General features: G+C 47.2%; 1 protein-coding gene across 22 annotated transcripts in view; it reads left to right on the forward strand.

The window, feature by feature from the left end:
* LOC140629504 (aldo-keto reductase family 1 member D1-like) overlaps positions 1-18,869 on the forward strand; it is a 343,573-nt gene that overhangs the window by 205,906 nt on the left and 118,798 nt on the right. For 2 of the 22 annotated variants that reach the window (XR_012027338.1, XR_012027330.1), the window contains 2 exons: positions 4,220-4,357; positions 4,466-4,486. The exons of 12 other annotated variants lie outside the window; for them this stretch is intronic. Coding sequence is in view for 2 of the 10 variants with exons in the window: in XM_072819023.1 (XP_072675124.1) it covers positions 4,466-4,486 (21 nt within the window). In the remaining 8 variants the exon portion in view is untranslated. 8 more of the 22 variants (XM_072819023.1, XM_072819022.1, XR_012027343.1 and 5 more) reach the window with 7 other exon arrangements.

Raw genomic sequence — 18,869 nt, forward strand, 5'->3', positions numbered from 1 at the left:
ACAGTAATAACTAACACCATAAAATAGCACTTATTTAGATAGAATTGATGGTAGACGTGGCAGTACTACATCCTTTTCTACAATGTCTGAGCGTCTGTAGTACTTCAGACCTTTCCATCAGGCGTCAACATTAAATATTGAATACCTCTAGAAAGTGTGAAAATAATTTTGTCTTTGGAAGTAGTTAACGTGAAGTTTTTCCGTGTGTCCCATTGGACTTTTCTAGTGATGATCCTCCTAGGATGCTTTACCAGTAGGTGTCTGGATTTTATGGACTAAAAAACTGATATTTTCTTTTACAGCTGAAATCTGTAAATCATCTTTATACTTAATTTTCTATGTCCTTTCATAGCAAAAAGTAAGCAAAATATGCCAAGACAGAGAATGATGGTCCCCCCACCAAACCTTGAGCATAACCGTTAAGGAACAAGAACTGTCGGAGATCTATGTGTGTGTATCTGTATGTACATCCATGCATACATGGCAAGATTTAACAGAAATCACAATTCCACATCCTCTGTGGTTTATGTCACAGCTCTTCTCTGTCGTCAGCCTCTGTTTTTCTCTTTGGGCTTTCGTTGAAAAATACTCGGCCTCATGTCTTTTCCTCTGAGACTTTAACTGTAATCCTTGAATTCTTAATTTCAGTTCAGAAACCCTAGTCTTAGAACTCATGAGTCTCCAGATTTCCATGACTGTCAGCAAAAGTTGAAAATCCTGTAGCTTTGCCCTTTTTTTTTTTTAACAAAAGACTTAAAAGAAAAAGAAAAAAAAATGCTTCTTTCTGTCTTGACAAACATGAGGAAGAAAGTGCAATCAGGAATACAGGTGGAAGCAACTCCTTCCGTAGCCTCCCCTTGTACCTTTAAAAGAGCTTCGTCATGTGGTTAATGATGGAGAAAGTTGACAACATGCATTGTGTATGTCTGCTGTCCGCAGAGTGTATTGTGTGACCGTATTTTCTTCCCAGTCATTGAAAGGATTCTCCCAGTGTGATACTCTTCATTTAAAAAGAGTGGTTTTTTTCTCCTTTAAAATAGTCATCATTTGGAACTGGAGGGTATGACGCTGAGTGAAGTAAGTCATTCGGAGAAGGACAAACATTGTAATGTCTCATTCATTTGGGGCATATAAAAATAGTGAAAAGGAAGAAAGGGGAAAGGAGAAAAAATGAGCGGGAAATATCAGAAAGGGAGACAGAACGTGAGAGACCCCTCACTCTGGAAAACGAACAAGGGGTGGAAGAAAAGGAGGTGGGGTGGGGGTGTGGGGTGACCGGATGACGAGCATTGAGGGGGGCACTTGATGGGATGAGCGCTGGGTGTTATGCTCTATGTTGGCAAACTGAACTCCAATGAAAAAATCATCATTATTTTCTGACATTTATAAAATGCAGTGAAAGATAAGGAAACCATCCTGAGAGGCAGGATGCTTCTCTCATTTGGCCATCTTTTTAACATGTTCTACTTATTTTCCTCCCTTATTATTTAAGGCTTTTTTGTATGTATGCACTGACTTTTTTTATCAGCTATAGTTTTGAGGAATAAGCTCTTCAATTTACAGGTGCTGTATCTTTTATAGTCATAAGTTCATTGGTTTCTAGAAATACACATATGCTTCCATGTATCCATTAGAGTGCAACAATACTGAACTCCTATGGGATTTTTCACTGATGAAAGTTGTTTTTATACTTACCTGTTGTATTGAAGCAGGTCTGAAGGCCAGGAAGAAAGCTGACTGGTGATCTGAATTGCAAAATGTTGAGAACTGACCAGGGGGTTGTCATGGTGCCTGATGACTCTTTGTGTGTGTGTGTGTGTGTGTGTGTGTGTGTGTGTGCGCGCGCGCGCGCGCGCGCGCGCGCGCCTAATGACTCTTAAGTACAAAGGAAGTAGCTGGGGAGGTAGGAGGGTAGCAGGACTTAGCCTAGGAGAGGCTGATAGATAGATGTCAGGATTTTCGAGGAAGAGGAGCTGGGCAGGAAGGGATTCTAAGGAAGGAGTGTGAGGAGGAGAACCCATCCAGGCTGCAAGAGAGGAGTGGGGCGGTCCGTGGATAGAGGAGGTGCCATCGGTTCCCATCCCCGCTACTGGGGAGGGGAAGCTGGCCCCCGAGTAGGAAGGCACAATGGAGTCGGTCGCCCCCGTGTCCAACAGGAAAGAGATGGGCTTCCCCGCTCCCTGGAGCAGGACCCTGGGCTTGGCCTGGGTTAGGGGGTGTCCGAGTCTGGGCCCCGTCAGTCATCGTCCAGTCCGAGTAGTTGAAAGGCTGGACTTCCCGGCTCAGGGTTTCCTCCGTGTGGAGGCGCCGAGGATCCCCCGAGCCCCGGGCAGGCGGATTTCCAGGGGCCCATCGTTGGACATTGAGGGCATTGCCGCGTTGGCTCCTTGGGATTGGGACATCGACGGGCCCATTGTCCCTCGGTGCCGCATCTGAAGCAGGCCCCAGGCGGGGTTCGGTCGGTTCCCCCTTTCTGCGGGCTCGCGGAGCCCGCCGGCCGCAGGGCTGCCACCGAGGCTTGGGTCTGGAGTTGGACCTTCTGCTGGAGCCTGGCCTGCCTCTGAAGTTCAGCCACTTCCTCTCGGGTGTTAAGGACTTTAAATGCCATTTTCACCAGGTCGGGCATGGGAGTTTGAGGACCCTCCTCGGTCTTCTTTAGTTTTCTGCGGATATCGGAGGAGGACTGATACACCACTGCCGTGGTAATCCACGTTAGCGCATCTGTAACGACCAGTAGGGGGGATCAAGGTGAGACTGTGGAACAGTCTGCGTGGGAAAAACATGACTCATGATGCTGGGAGTGGCATGCACACGAAGATTTTCTTACCCTTTAAGTTTCGTGGCAGAAGTCTCTCTTTTTATTCAAGTCTGATTCATAAAACACAAACCAGTACGTAAATTTCTCATGAGAAACTTTCCATGAAATGGTATAAGGAAAGAGGTCTTACAGGTGTTTCTTCCGCAAGTTCTGAAGTTCTGCGTTTTCAAGTGTGACCTTTGGTGGTTGATTTTTCTTCTGTTTTCCTTATGAGGAGAACATTTTTGAAGGAGACTGCATGATTCAGAGCTGTTTTATGAAAGTTCCTTAAGAACGACAAAATGAAAAGAAGGACACCATTTCCTGTAGCTTCCCTCTGAGGGACACAACCCCTCTGTCTCTGGCTTGTGCCCCTTCCACGGCGCACTCCTGCAAGGATGGGAGCTTGCTGTCTTGTCGCTGGTCTGGGGTGGGATTAGGGATGACCCACGGGTGAAGGTGACAGCGGGAAAGCTCCCGTAAGGCCTGGTTTTAATCTGCTTCTGAGTTCAACTGTGGAGTCGTGCCGGAACCCAGGTTTTGTTCTCAGCTTTGTTCTAGGGGTTCACTAGCTCATGACAGAGTTCAGGAACTGGGTGAGTAGTAAGGAAGCCGTCTCCGTTGGAAGAAAAGCGTCTTTATGATCTCCTATCTATGGGCTCATTTTCTAACTTAGGAAGCACCGTCAGGGAGTCTTGTGGGCTCTCAACCTTAATTCCGTTTTCACGTAAGAACGACTTTTGCTCTGAACTCCCAGAAGAATGACAGGACGTTTGGAATTTCTGTTTAGATTTACGTAGTGTTGCTGCTTTAAAAGCAATTTTTAGTCCTTTACTCGGCCTAATGGTTTTCTAACATATGCAAATGAATTAAAATCTAGGAATGCAGTTGACATCCAATCATAATGATCATTTGTTAGTTAATTCAGTCTATAACACTTTGATCCCTAGGAATTTAGCTGTGGTTTTATGAGTTTTCCCATATGATTGCCCACAAATGTTTCTGTTGACTAAAAATTGTAAGTGGTTTAAACTGTTCAAACAAATTACTTAGCAATTAAACCTCCCGCAAAATTGTAATTCATTTTAAATTTAGCACAGAGGTTTGATGCTCTTTCTGAGCAAAACAACGGGACATAACGGTGAAATACGGAAATTCGGTATTTTGCGTGAAGTGTTTCCGACAGGACAAAAACATTCCCAGCACTGGGCATAGCAAAGCCTTCCACTAATGTGAATTAATTTTGTAGCGAAGGATCACTTGGGAGGATTCCTGCTTTTGAGTTTTATCCAGGTTTCATTCTTGAAGCACCCTTTCCATAAATTTGTGTTTTATTCCTAATTTGTCGTACTTCACCTTTTGATATTTAAACAACTCACATGCAGCTAACGGAAGTCATGATAGTATTCGCTTCTCTATCAGGTTATCTCCTGCGATGTTGAGAATTGCAAAGCCAGAGCACATTACAAAGAGTCAGTTGGACTTTGATACCAAAATTGCATTTACGAGGTTCACACTCCTTTGTATTTCACCAGATAGAGACAGCAACAGTGTTCTCGGGTAATGTGTGCTTCAGCCTCCGTGCCAGAATTTATAGTGTCTGGATTTTAATATGTAGTGTTGATCTGTTAACCAAAGTTGTTTAGTTTTGTTTTGTTTTGTCCACAGAGGCATGGACACCTGCCCCTGGTGAGTCTTTACGCTGAGTATACATACTCAGTTGTCGGTATGTATGTATGTATGTCACTTTGAGGTTCTCTCTCGCCAGTGTTACCATTCTTGACAAAAAAAGTCTTTGTGTTTGATGTCCTTTCTCGTTTGTTAGCCAGGGTCTACCAAAACCATTACTTTTTGATGACACTTCAGTTTTGGCCCAGAATGTCACAGTCTGTATTGAATCTGTCATTTCATCGATCCCTCGTGGCTTTTAATTAACTTTAGCAGCATTCGCAGATTTTCTTGCACTAAGGGGAGTCAGAGGAATCAGTCTTTCTCTACATTTTTTAAGTCATTCCATAAAAATATTCCTGTGACGTAACCTGAACTCAAAACGCATTTCGTCAAAAGGGAGAATTAATCCAGTTTGATGAGCAAGTTTTGAATTCGATATCCTTTGTTTGATACTTGGTCCCGATGCTACATCCCGTCTTTATGTTGTAGTTTTGTGTTCCCGTGCTGGTTTTGCATACGTCCTTGCTCAGAGGTCTGGGGATTAGACTGCATTCTATCCCTGTTTTATGTCAGCTGGTATTTTCATTATTTTCATCTTGCCTGCTTTCAGATTTTCCCCTCCTTCCCCAACTTTTCCAATTGTTGAGGTCTTTTGTCTTTTTTTCTTGCCTGCTTTCTGGGAGTTTTGTTTAGGGGAAATGAACCTCTTGCTTCTTACAATTTATGTTTTCCTAGCCATTACTTAATTTTTTTAGGAAGATGAGCAGTTCAAAAAAAAAAAAACAAAACAACATGAATATATGTTTTTGTTACTGTGATAGGGGAACATCTTTATCATTTCTTGTCGAAAGCATTCTTCAACCCTGAGCATTTTACATACTAAAATGAATCTGTTGCCTATACGGAATGGAAGCCTAGCGTAGCAGTAAATGTTTCCCTCACAAATTCAGTTTTTTATTGATTGCTAGCCATTTTGATTTCATTTATTAATGACTTTGTCACTGATCAGAAAACTCTGAGGTAGTATTTCTGTTTACTACTTCGGGAAAAGACTAATTAGGACCATTATTTGTAACTCCAACATAGCTTGTTGATTTTCAAGTTCATCGTACCAGAATATGCGCATGCGTGTGTGTTTGCAATCGTATTGATGTTTCAGTGTCTTCCTAAAAATTTACAATGTCTGTAGATAGCTATTTCAACATTTTGTGAGGTCTTATTTTTCTTTGTTCTTTTATTAAAATAACAGCAAGTAAATAGCCCATACTTTTGGTTATGTCCTATAAGAATTTCTGCTTGGAATACTTGGAAAGAATAATGCTAGTGTTATATGAATTTTGTCTTAATCATCAATTATCAACTATTTTTTAAACTATTTTTATCTTGAGTATGATAAATGATCATGTAGTCAAAGACTGTGTAGTTTAAACATATACTGTTCTTCGGTCGATAGTTTATGAGATTCATTTCATAGAACTGTCTTTATGTTTCCATTCTGTGCTCAGTGTCCTTTTGTAGAAATCCAGATTGACTACTTTACACTGTGCATATATTTAGAGCATCACAAATGTGGGCCATCAAAATGATAATTTCATGGTATCGGTGAAACTCTGGATAGAATTTTCTGTCCTGTCATCTGTCAGAGCTTTAATTTGTTAATTTTATATTTCCTAAGTGTACTCAGTTATATCCTGACCCGGAAAGGTCGTTGAATATATGACACCTATAAGTACATACCTATCGAAAGTGTAATTAAGATGCACTTTGCCATTTTGACCAAAATGTCATAACAGCAGAGGCACGCCTAAGTCTCTTAGTGGGTTTGTGCTTGATGTATTGAGAGCAGTGTGGTCGAGAGTAACCCACTACTGGTCCCTGAGCCTCCCATGAAAACACATTCTGTACCAGAAGGTGGAGTACCTTTCACTTCTTCTTGACACCTCTTATTTTTTTTAAGATTTTTATTTATTTATTCATAGAGAGACACACACACACACACACACACACACACACACACAGAGGCAGAGACACAGGCAGAGGGAGAAGCAGGCTCCATGCAGAGAGCCCGACCTGGGACTCGATCCAGGATCTCCAGGATCACACCCTGGGCTGCAGGCGGTGCTAAAATGCTGTGCCACCGGGGCTGCCCTCGCTACCTCTTATATGGTGCTACTCACTGCAGAAATGACAGAATGAGCATGGGACTACTCTGTAGGCACAGTGAACATTTCCCAAAGTCTTCAAAGTGCACAGTCCCTTCAGGGTAGTAGACTAGCTGTGTTGTGTTACCTTGGGCCTGTATGTGTCAGTCGGCGGTAAATGACCGAGATCATGTGGTTTTCATCAATATTAACACTTACTGGGGCACCGTTTCTAAAAGGTCAGGAATGACGGAGCGAAACATTTTCCCGAGAATGCTTTATAAGACGCCTTGAAAACATGAAGCAATTTAACCCACTTGATAGATAGTCCGTGGCTGCTGAGGTAAGGCTGCATGTCCAGAGCGCAGGGCATTGGCAGGAATACGGAGCAGCGGGGCCGCAGTGTGCACAAGCCCCTTTCGGGGCTGGGGGGCTGGGGTGCCGGGGGCCGGGGGGCCGGGGCCGGCTGAGGATGCGGCTCGGCCTGCATCGCACACCTTCCATCGTGGTCCTCCTTTCTGTTTTGTGGAGAACACTTCTTTGCACACTCGAGTTATTCGTCAATCATCACACATGTGTAGACTGGTCTAGCGATTTTCTGGTAGGAGCTTGTTTTCATATTTAGGCCCTCAGTTTTTATTGAGTCACCATCAGCAGTGATTCGAAAAAATCCTCTCCGTATTTGCAGGGTTGGAGATTTGTTTGAAACCTGACCATCCAATAAGTCGTTCTCTGCATGCCGTGTGACAAATGTGTAGCGTTACCAGCAAAGATCATATTAATTCCTTTAATTAACATGTGACTCGAGAAGTCTCAGATTAATCAGCACATGACTCGTGGTTATTCGTACCCTCGTGGGAGTTTTTTTGCCACCAAATGCAAATACCAGGCTAAAAATACTGCTTTGTTTGTACATGGAGCGACTATTCATCGCAATAGTCCTGTACATCTAAGAGAACAGAAAGTAATTAAAATGTTGATCACTATAGTAAATCTCCGCAACGGCTGCTTGTTTGTATTTCATATGTGCTCACGTTTCTGAGAAGTTAGATCTTGCACAACCACCTACCATGATTATCTGATATCCTCCAGAAGGTTAGCTGGATGGTTTCCTATGTTACTTAGGAAAAACTTTCTTTTCGCAATCGACAATGTCAGCATCAATTTAAAGTGTAACACTAAGCACGTGCTTGCTCTCTGAATATCGCCCTCCAGCCACCCTGCCGAGGATCTGGCCGTGACACTTTGAGGAGATCATCGATCCTCACTGTTCACGGCACTTTGCCTGCACACCCGGGCTGCCGGGGCACCTCTGGATCCAGCTGCCGTTGTTTCTGTGACCCAAGGTGCGCTGACCGTAGCAATTTACATTATGTGTGCAAAATATTTTTTTTTTTTTTTTTTTTATATTTTTTTTTTTATATTTTTTTTTTTTTTTTTTTTTTTATGTGTGCAAATTAAAAGTTACCTTGCAACAGCAGTTTACTTTAAAAAATGACCTCGTTTTCCCCCATGTTAAAGTTCTGTTATGTTATAGGAGTTGCATTTTTGTATGATGCAAGGATCTTTTTGTAGGACATAGTCACCCACCATGATGAGGATAGGTTTCTTTTTTCTTTTCATTTGGGCTTAGGTCGGAATCTCCATAAGGAAAATTATCTTATCTTTCATCATCTTGTGCTCTATCGGAATATATATATGTGCTATTTGATTGCATGTTTTCAATTTAATTACATTTTTTTTACCAGATTTAAGTCTAAAATAATTGAACTTGTCATATATTGCTGAAAATCTTTCTTCTTTCTGCTCCTAAATTCTCCACTTGAACTGTCACAGTGGTCTGATTTATCCTGTCCTGTTTATAGTTGTAGTGATAGAGAGAAATACCTACTTACCATTTTCAATGCAAATTGTTTTAGTTGCAGACTGCAACATGAGCATACTGTTAAATCTAGCATTATCCGAGTTTTGGATACCATTAGTATCTTTTCTTTTCCTCACAACTTTTTATGTCTGCGATGAGGGAAGGAAAATAGAAAACTTCCAATCATTAACATTTTATGATCCGTTAGGGTAGAGACCTGACTTGGGCTGTTCAACCAAAGTTTTGCTGTTCGGGTTTGAACAGTGTTAACTGGGAAACGGCCACCCCATTAAAGAGTGTTCCCCCCAGTATTGGTAGAGACAAAGTAAAGTCAGATACACGCTGTATCTGTCATTTTTGTTGCAACTTACTATTGTTCTTCAGTTTCTGATTGTTCACTATTTTAAGGCACATGTGAGCCTTGTGCAAGTACATTGAAGTGTCGTGCTCTTTTGGTGAGAAAATCTTTTGTATTTATCAGAGAGCACATGGATACATACGGTATATAAGATTTTTCTGTTTCTGACGCACTTTTTTTTCTTCCCCTAGAGATGTAGAGCTTTGGGGATCATGAACAGTTTTCATCCTGATTTGTAATGATCTGTTTGTCCGTAGATAGGAAAATGTTATGAAATAATACTAAATATTCCTAAGTAAGATTATACCTTGTAGAGATCAAAGCCCAACATGCATGCAGTTAGATTTTGGTCATCTTCCGGAGCAGTGAGTATGCGTGGTGTACGGTGGCCTTAAGCACATGTATTCCGTGTCGGCTGTCTCTTACCTCGGTCTACTTATGTTTTCAGTAGCATGGCTAATGTTCATTATAAAATCTTGATCTTATCCGTGAAAGTCTGTAGTAAATGTAAACTTTCAAGTGTTTGACAGCGGCACGATCCGCCAGGCTGGAAAGCTCATTTGACTAATAGGTCGTTGGCCTACTCTTAATTCAGCCTTTTGTCCATCCAGCTGCATGACCTTGTGTGCATTCCTTTAAATCTCTGTCTCTCGTCTGTGCACGCGTGGGATTCCGGGGGAGCTGGAGCTGGGGTCGCAGCCCCCGAGTTCCCTGTGTTCCACAGCAGCTGTACTTGCTTGAACAAACCTCCTTGACTCTCCGAGCCTGGTTTCGTGCTCTGAACCCCTGATGTGATCAGATGCAGACTGTCGTGAGGATCAATTGAGGCAATAAATGGAAAGCCCTGTGAGGGGCTTGTGGCGAGGAAAGCTCTGTGTAGGCTTATTAATCTCTAGTACCTGACTTTGAACAACACCATTACTTCCTGATGAAGTACTTCATCAGTACTTCCTAATGGCCGACCTGATGCAGCGTCGGCCAAGTTATTTAACCTCTTAAGCTCCATTCACTCAACTACAAATATGGAGAATTCCTCTTTCTTCCAGAATTCTCATAAGGAGTGAACTACATGAGGTTAAGTACGTAACATATCACAGCAGAGTGACATCAGGTCTTCCTGTCCTGTCACTGGGTATCACCTCTGCCTCGTGCATTTTCATCTAGTGAAAGCTTCCTGAGGCCCAGCCTCATTTTAAGTTCTGGGGGAGAGTGATGAGCAAGACAAGGACTCTGTATTTCTGGAGCTGACTTCCTTGTGGGGTCTCAGGAAATAGAGGAGTGAGCCAATCAGTAATTTCAGAAAGCAGTGGGTAGTGTGGAGGAATGATGTTGGGTGACAGGCAAGGAAGTGACGAGGGGTAGGGGGAGTCATGGCAGAGCTTAGCGGTTGCAGATAGATCTTTTGCAGAAGGCAGCCCCAGAGCGTTTTGTAAAGACTTTTCTTTGAGATAGTCGTAGACTCCCATGCAGTTGTAAGAAATGACACAAAATATTACCATGCAGAGTACCGTAATACACACATAACCAAACTAAAAGTCCGAGCATTCTTTGTGAGGCATTGAGAGTCGAATCTTGAATGATGAGAGGGATTATGTCAAAGAGCATTCCAGGTGGAGGGAATAGAGAGGTGCCGATTCTGAAGTGGGAAGATGTTGGGGTGTTGGCTTCACTGAGCAGGGCCACTGTGGCTGTGACCCTTGCATGAGGGAACGAGGGCTTTATGAAAGGTTGAGCATCCAAGCCACTGTGTCCTGCAGGACCTTGACGGTGGTGGTGCGAGACTTGTGTTCTTTGTGCAAGCAATCACACTGGTTGTGCTTCAGCAGAGTGCTCAAGATCTCCCTCCATAATTTGTCAAAACTATCACCCCCTCCCCATTTTTAAAGTGGACCTCAAACATTTTCATCTCAAGTATCAACAGTACAGGATGGAGTTTCTAGTGTATGGGAAAAGTTGACCTTATAAAAGTATTTTATATCTCAGTATTGAATATGTATCCAATAGGACGTTACTACCATGATAGTTTGATGCTCACTATCATCCCTTTGAACTTTACCTGACTGAGCTCTCCCTTTTCACTGTCAGAACAATTATATTTGCTTTTCTTCTTGAACTCCTGTCTCTTTCATTTCCTCCATAGATTTTATTTTATGGTTTTTATAATGGGAAGATGTTTTAATAAGTATCCTGTCATTTGTGTGTATGTGTGTACATATAGAGACCCGTGTATATACACATGGAAGTAAGGTTTCTAAAGTTTTAGTGTCTTTGGCTACAGTATTCTAAGTGTGAAAATCGGTCAGAAAGAATTGTTATCATAAATAGTACTGATGCACAATTGATATAAACTGCAGAATTAATAGTATGATTGGTAATTTTTAAACATGAAATATAATGCCATTGGGATGCCTCTCTTCGCAAGATGGAGAGAGAGTTTATAAAATTTCAGTTCATGTACCCATGAATGAATACTATGACCAGGGTGATGTAAAGTCTGGTGGAAATTAATAGTAAACATAAATGATATGCTGTGGGGCTTCGAAATGAAGTTTGAATGATTATTAGGTATGTTGTTTGTATATTATATATGTTTATAGTATGTCATTACAGTAGGATGAATTACACTGTTTTCGAAGTCCATGTAATGTTAACAAGGGCATGCTAGGAATGAATAAGCAGGAAGGTGCTTACCTTCCTGATGAGGGGGTAGATGTGTGTAAAAACTTGATACTGTTCCTCTAAGTTTGCATAAATGTTTACGTAACGATATATCTTATGTTATATAATATTAAATATATATGTATATATATATTTATACTGATATATATATATATCAGTTCTGAGAAATGATTCTTTGACTTAAAATTGGTCTACTGGAAATTCATGTAGCATCTTTCACCTCTTCCTCCTTGAAATGTCACAGAAAATACGTAACTGAGACAGACCGAGGCATGTGTGAGTGGGCGGGCTCTGGCTCCTGACTCAGCACTGTGACTTTGTAGATAGTGTGTGTGAATTATTTCCCAGGATTCTTTTCTTCTTTTCTTTTTTTTTTTTTTAAGCCAAACCTGAGGTAATTCCATGCTTAGAGACATTATAGGTCTTTGCCGTGAGCTTTCTGCCTTGGTGAGTTGAGTTTCCGCTGTCTGCAGCCTTTCTTTCCTGTTCTCTTTGTGCGTGGCTCCCAGTCAGCTTGACGCCCTTCCCTGATGATCCTTCGGGATTGAGGAGGCAGGATCTCTCAGCAGGAACCGCCACCACTCTCACCATCCCATCGTCACTGTCCCTGAATTTAGGAGAGATGAATTTAGGCCAGGTGGCGTGGGTCTGCTGTCATGCTCCTCTTTTTATGGAAATGAACGCAAAGAAGGAAAGACTGGATGTTCTGTCCCAGGCTCAGTGACGCCTTGACTTTAGAAAGGCTTTGCGGTTAACAGGGGATTCTGTGGTGTTCCAGTGCCTTTTACCACTCACTCTGGAGCACAGTACAGGAGGAGCAAGGAGGAGGCCTTCGTTCTGGTAAGTGACAGAAAAGCGGCGGTGGGGTAGGATGTGATGAGGGCGAAATGGCATCGGGTGCTACCTCCGGAGCTTTCGTCAGCTTTCGGGGACAGGAAGGACTAGCTGAGCCAGGGATCAGGAATCGACAGCTGTAAACCATCTGGACCTAACTGCTGTCTTTCAAAATTCTTCACGTGCCCTAGGAGTGTGTGGAGGTCATGGTCTGAGTCGGAAGGTGGTGGCAGATGGACATGTAAGCGCACACGTGTTTTCATTCTGCCTCTTGAATGTGGGAGTTGGTGTCTTTCTGCAGTTTGGGATCCTTGGCTGTTCTCTCTCTGGACGTTGCTTCTGTCTCTGTCCCTCTTTTCCTGGGACCTCAAGTAAAGTATCATGGGCCTTTTGCTGTGGACCGTGTGTCTTCTGTTCTTTTCATTGCTTCTTCTGCCTACTCTCCAGTTTTGGTATTGTCTGTGTGCTCTGTCTCAGAACCCACGAATCTTGTCCTTTCCTATGCCATCCGAGTTTTCTGTTAAGCCATCAATGAATGTTTGATGAAAGATAGTTTATTTTATCAATCTAGAATATCCATGTGATTTCTTCATATGCATTACACTCTCCTCATTCAGTTCTCCATCTGTTGCATCCACTTCTGTCCATCTTGTTACCTGTTTTTCTTACCAAGATGATCTTACTTACTTCACAGTCTTTGCTTATTTTTATTCTGAATTATTGGTTGCATTTTCCTTCCCGTGTACGTTTCTGGTAACTCTTTGGATGTGTGCCTAACACGGTGAATGAAAGAAAATCGAGGGCCAGATGGTTTATTTGGTTGGTCGATAGTCCCTTCTTCTCTTTGGTGCATCGAGCTGGCCTTCGGTGCCCCTGTAATTTGTCCCTGTTTTTCCCCTGTGGACACTCTGTGTTTTGATTGAGACCCACTAGTCAGAAGCAGGCTCTTTGTCCTCAGCACTGGAAGGCCTCACAAGCACTACGCTAGTCCTTTCAGGGATTTGGAGCGTCATACTTCGTCTTCTGCCCCATGCAGCTCAGTCGTCTGGCAGCACCCCGGTGGGTGGGTCTGTGTTTGTGGGAGACCCGTTCTCGCTAGCAGAGGCTCATCCCGTAGGTACTGTGAGGCCACGGTAACCTTCGCTCGGTCCCGTCCCCTTCACCTCCCACCTTGCCAAAGCACAGGTCCTGTGGGAACGTCAGCCTTGCATCTGGGCCTCCTTGAGTTTCCAGTGTGTCACTGTATGGTGGTGGTGTCCTCTTATCCCAGTGGAGCTGATGTCCTGAGCTGGAATCGGCAAGTGGCCTGGGGACAAAATGGTGCCCCATCATCAGCCTCCCCAGTGAAGGGCTCTCTGTCCTCTGCACGGATCCTTTACCTAGCTCTGGTCATCTGACAGCTTCCTGACTATCGCCAGGAGCACGTCTGTGCGTAACCAGCCTTTTCTGGTTGTTGGGATGGAGGCTTCAGCTTGCACCATGTATGTATGTATGTATCTTCTCAGGAAGCGGAAGTCCCTGATTTAATAAAAAGCTTAGAAATTGTGATGTGTTAATACCTTAAAGATGGTGGTGAGCAAGTTCTTGGTAACTGATGGTGCACATAGCGAGTGCCCCATTACTGCTTTTTAAATTGGATGCAGAGTTCTTTGTTCACTGTACACAAGAATGTGTGATTTTTTTTCATTCTTTTTTTTAGATTGTATTCAAATTCAAGTTAGTTAACATATAGTGTAGTATGAGATTCAGGGGTAGAATGGAGTGATTGATCGGTTGCATATAACACGTAGTGCTCATCACTTCACATGCCCTCCTTAATGCCCATCCCCCAGGTACCCCATCCACCACCCACCTCCCCTCCAGTGACTCTCACTCTGTTTCCTACGATTAAGAGTCTCTTATAGTTTGCCTCCCGCTCTGTTTTTATCTCATTGTATTTTTCCTTCTCTTCCCCATGCCCATCAGTTTCGTTTCTTAAATTCCACATATGAGTGACCCAGAGGGCTGACACACCCAGCCAGAGAAGCAGGGCGCCCGGGGCGCAGGGCAGCCCTGAGCCAGCAGGTTTCCCGGGACTTTACAGCAGCTGCTGTGGGAGGCTGAGGTGGGGGGCGCGTGGAGGCAGGAGGCGGGGCCGAGTCCTGGCACCTTCCCCACCAGAGGCCGTCTCCCTACATGCAACAGCGGGCTGCCCCCAAACCCTATGCGCAACATGTTCGCCAGATGCCCAACCACCTGGGGGTTGAAATGGCAGGGGTCCGGAGCACCCTGGGTGAAGGAGGACCCAAGAGCTGTGTGGGGCCCCGCCTGGCCCCTCTCACACAGCCCTGTGGCTGCTTCTGCAGCAGAGCTCCTCTTCACTGGGGACCCGCCGGCCTGGGGTCTCCTGTCCCGGGCCCCCCAGACCACTGGACAGCTGACAGGTGGCCCCCGGGGCTCCTACGCCTTTGAGCTCGAGCACGAGCTCCTGTTGGCAGCCCCTCCGTGGCACCTGCCAACCCAGACCCTCTGCGGGCCAGGCACATGGTGGAGGGCTCCTAGGCCCCTGCTGCAGGCTGCCAGGAGACCCCACCCAGGCCACGCGATGGCCCCGACCTGGGCAGTTTCCCAACCACCTACCTTGCAGGAGAGCCTGCCCCAGACCGCCAGCCGCCCCACCGCTATACCCACACCAGGACCCCTCCTCGGAGAGAAGAACCTGGGCTGTTGGGGATCGGTCGGCAAAAGACGCCAGGGGCCTACCACCTGACCTGCAGAGCGTCTGCCGGTACCAAGCCTGTGCCACATGGATGGCAGAGGCAGCGAGGCCCCACTGGAGCAGCATGGGGGGCGGGGGGAGGTCCAACACCAGCTTCAGGGTCATGCCTTCCTCTGTCGCCCTCACACCATGTTTGCATCAAAACGTCCCCGAGTGCATCCGGCTCTGGCTAAACAGCGTGGGAAGCAGCATGACGGAGAAGGCGGGAGGCCCGGCCTGGTTTCGTCCTCCATGCTAGCCAGACGGGAGACCACCCAGCCGGGACAGCCCCGCCAGGCTGCTGTACCTGCCGACCTGGTAGGGTGACACTCACCACGTGCCTCCCAGCGTGGGCTCCAGTGTCCATGGGCCTGGTCCCCTCAGGGCAAGGGGAACACACAAAGCCATACCCAGGTCCGGGCTCAGCGGCAGAGGGCAGGCCAGGGCAGCTGTCGGGCTGCACACAAGCCGACCTCTGGAGGCCATCCAGCCCTCAAGAATCACATCCAGGAAAGGAACTAGGCGGGGGGAAGGGGAGGTGTGCGGGGGGTGGGGGTGATGGGGTGCCGGGCACTGATGGGGGCACTTGATGGGGTGAGCACTGGGTCTTATTCTATACGTTGGCAAATTGAACACCGATAAAAAGTCAATTACAAAGGAAAAAAAAAAGGAACTGACACGTTTCCTAACTGATGGGAATGCTAAATCCCAGTTAGATATTAGCAAAAATTAAAGATATAACATTTTTCCATTGATGTTCCATGAAAATAAAAAAAGGAATCACACCCAGGGAGAGCACCAGGGGCTTGAGCAGACGGCTGAGCGGGGAGCAGAGCCTGAAATGACGGTGTTACCCCCCACACCCACCGAGGCTGGGACAGGTGCCAGCGGGAGGCCCACGGGAGCGCCGCCTGCCTGTGGGGCAGACCCGGGTGGCTGTGGGTCTGTCCTCAGGTGGGCAGTCCTGGGCTCACTCCTCTCCACGCCGCAACTGCCGCCTCCCAGACATTCCTTTCTACGTAGAACATGGATACTGTTCTCCCTCCCACACGTTTTGGGGCAAACTGTTGAAAGATGGGGCCTCTCCTCCCTGGCAGATAATCTCTGGTCCTGGGCACTTGTGCGCTAATGCCACCACGCATCCTCCATTGACTCGAGAAGCGTCGCCAGAGCCTGCCCAGAAGCACGGTCCCCGGGACTGGAGTGTGGCCGACGTGCTGTGCCCGGGAGGGTGCAGGCAGATGGGTGAGCCCAGCACCGCAGGGCGAGACTCGCTCCACGGGGTGCCAGCGGGGGGGGGCGGTGTCCTCTGGCTGAAGCTTCGGGATCCTGTGCTCACTTCAGCTTTTCAGAACCTGCTGGAGACCCATGTCAGCTCTGCAACGAAAATCCTTTTTTCTTGAAAGCTCATCAGATTTCTGAAAACCACAGGTTAGAGCAGACACAGTTCAGAAGACACTGAGGAACCCCTACGGTGGCATCTGCTTTGTCCGTGAGCCAGGGACCTCGTGGCTGGAGTTCCGGAAACGCACACACGCAGAGAAGAGTCTCGGAAGCAAGTGACACACACGGACGCCGAAGTGCTTAAATACAGATTTATTGCAAACCGACACTGGAGAGGGGCTTCGCGGGCGGGCACCCTGGTCTCCGCGGACCTCGGCTGACTGAGCCCAGTGGCCCATCTGCGGCGGCCGGTCTGGAGAGACAAAACACGCAGGCTGCACCGGCTCCAGGGCCCAGGCCGGCAGCAATGGGCAGAGGACACCCACGAGGACGGCCCGCCATCGGCCGCATGGCCCCGTGCCCCAGCCCGCCACTCTGACCCTGGTGAGCCGCTGCCACGGCAGGCGGGGTGGGCCAAAACGCAACACTGAAAACGACGTCAGATAGAGAAGACGACGGACCATGGAGTCCATGGCTCCCCAGTCTCCCGAGTAGCTGGCGTACGGTGCACGTCCCACGTCGTCACACCAGAGACCCCGACGAGACCATCGAGGCCGGTTCTCACGCACGTGCGTGCCATAAGAACCCTGGGACATGGGACAGGTGTGCAAATCCTGGGGACCCTGAGGATGGGCCTCAGCAGCTCCAGCAACAGGCTGCGGCCCAACTACGGGGGCAGAGCTCTGCGCCCCCTTGGCGATGCTCCTCCCAGCCATCTGGTGTCTGCACCTCCTTCGAAGGCACGAGAGCCACCCGATGCTTCCCAGGGGCTGCTTCGGACATACTCAGGAATCCCCACGCGTTTCTGGCCACCGGGAGCCACAAACCTGCCCCCACACGAAGGACGAGTCAGCTCCCGCCTACTCAAGCCGTTTGAAGGGGGCCGTTTCTGGAGGAACCATCGCCTAGAAAGGAGTCCTCCGCAGCCCCCAGGACAGCCCCAGAGGGAAGGTCCCAGGAAACCTGCCAGCTGACAGCCCCACAGAGCAGCGGGCACGCGGCCTGCGGGCCTGGGGTAGCTCAGGCCCCACGGGCAGAGCAGAGGCAGGAGCAAAGACCGCGGCTGTGTCCTCCGAGGGCACCCGGTCGGCTCCCCGAAAGGACCAGGCCCCACAGAGGATGTGGGAGGACAGTTCCTGCTGCGTCTGTGGCCTACTCGGGAAGGTGTCCCCACATCCGGCAGCGCCGACCAAGAGCCCCAGTCTGGTCTCCCCGACGGGGCTGAGCAGCCGGCGGACGCACACACACCAAGAGAGCGCAAGCAGGAGTGTGCAAGAGAGATGAAGGCGAGGGCCCCCCGCGCCCCCCTCGGCAGCAGCCGGCCCATTACCCGCTCCCCGGGCCCAGCACGAGCAAAGGAAGCAGAGCCCACGCAGCAGCAGCAGGAGGAGAGCGGGTGGCCGGCGTCTCGCTCGCCCCACGCTGCTCCCGACAGGGTGGAGACGCAGGGCCGGGCGCCGCGGGTTCACCCTTCTTTTTAAAACGATTTTTTTTATTGGAGTTCGGTTTGCCGTCATGTAGCATGACACCCAGTGCTCATCCCACCAAGTGCCCCCCTCAGTTCCAATCACCCAGTCACCCCAACCCCCCACCCACTTCCCCTTCCACTACCCCTTGTTCTTTTCCCAGAGTCACGTGTCTCTCATGTTTTGTCACCCTCACCGATATTTTCACTCATTTTCCCTCCTTTCCCTTTATTCCCTGTCACTAATTTTTATATTCCCCAAAAGAACGAGACCATATAATGTTTGACCTTCTCACATTGACTTATTTCACTCAACGTAATACCCTCCAGGTCCCTCCTCGTCGAAGCAAATAGGGGGTATTTGTCATTTCTCTTGGCTGAGGAATACTCCATTACATAGGTAGAACACATCTTTATGCATTCGTCTGTCGATGGGCACCGAGGCTCCTTCCACAGCGTGGCTATTGTGGACATTGCCGCTAGAAACATCGGGGTGCAGGGGTCCCGGCGTTTCACTGCATCCGTATCTTTGGGGTAAATCCCCAGCAGTGGGATTGCTGGCTCTCCCCGCAGCTCTATTTTGAACTCTTTGAGGAAGCTCCACACAGTTTTCCAGAGTGGCTGCCCCAGTTCACATTCCCACCAACAGTGCAGGAGGGTCCCCCTTTCTCCACATCGTCTCCAACATTTGTTGTTTCCTGTCTTCTTAACGTTCACCATTGTCACTGGTGTGAGGTGGTATCTCATTGTGGTTTTGCGTTGTGTTTCCCTGATGGCCAGTGATGCGGAGCATTGTCTCATGTGCTTGGTGGCCACGTCTGTGTCTTCCTCTGTGACATTTCTGTTCATGTCTTTTGCCCATTTCATGATTGGATTGTTG

The sequence above is a fragment of the Canis lupus genome (genome assembly GCF_048164855.1).
Source record: "Canis lupus baileyi chromosome 15 unlocalized genomic scaffold, mCanLup2.hap1 SUPER_15_unloc_2, whole genome shotgun sequence".
Classification (NCBI taxonomy): Eukaryota; Metazoa; Chordata; class Mammalia; order Carnivora; family Canidae; genus Canis; species Canis lupus.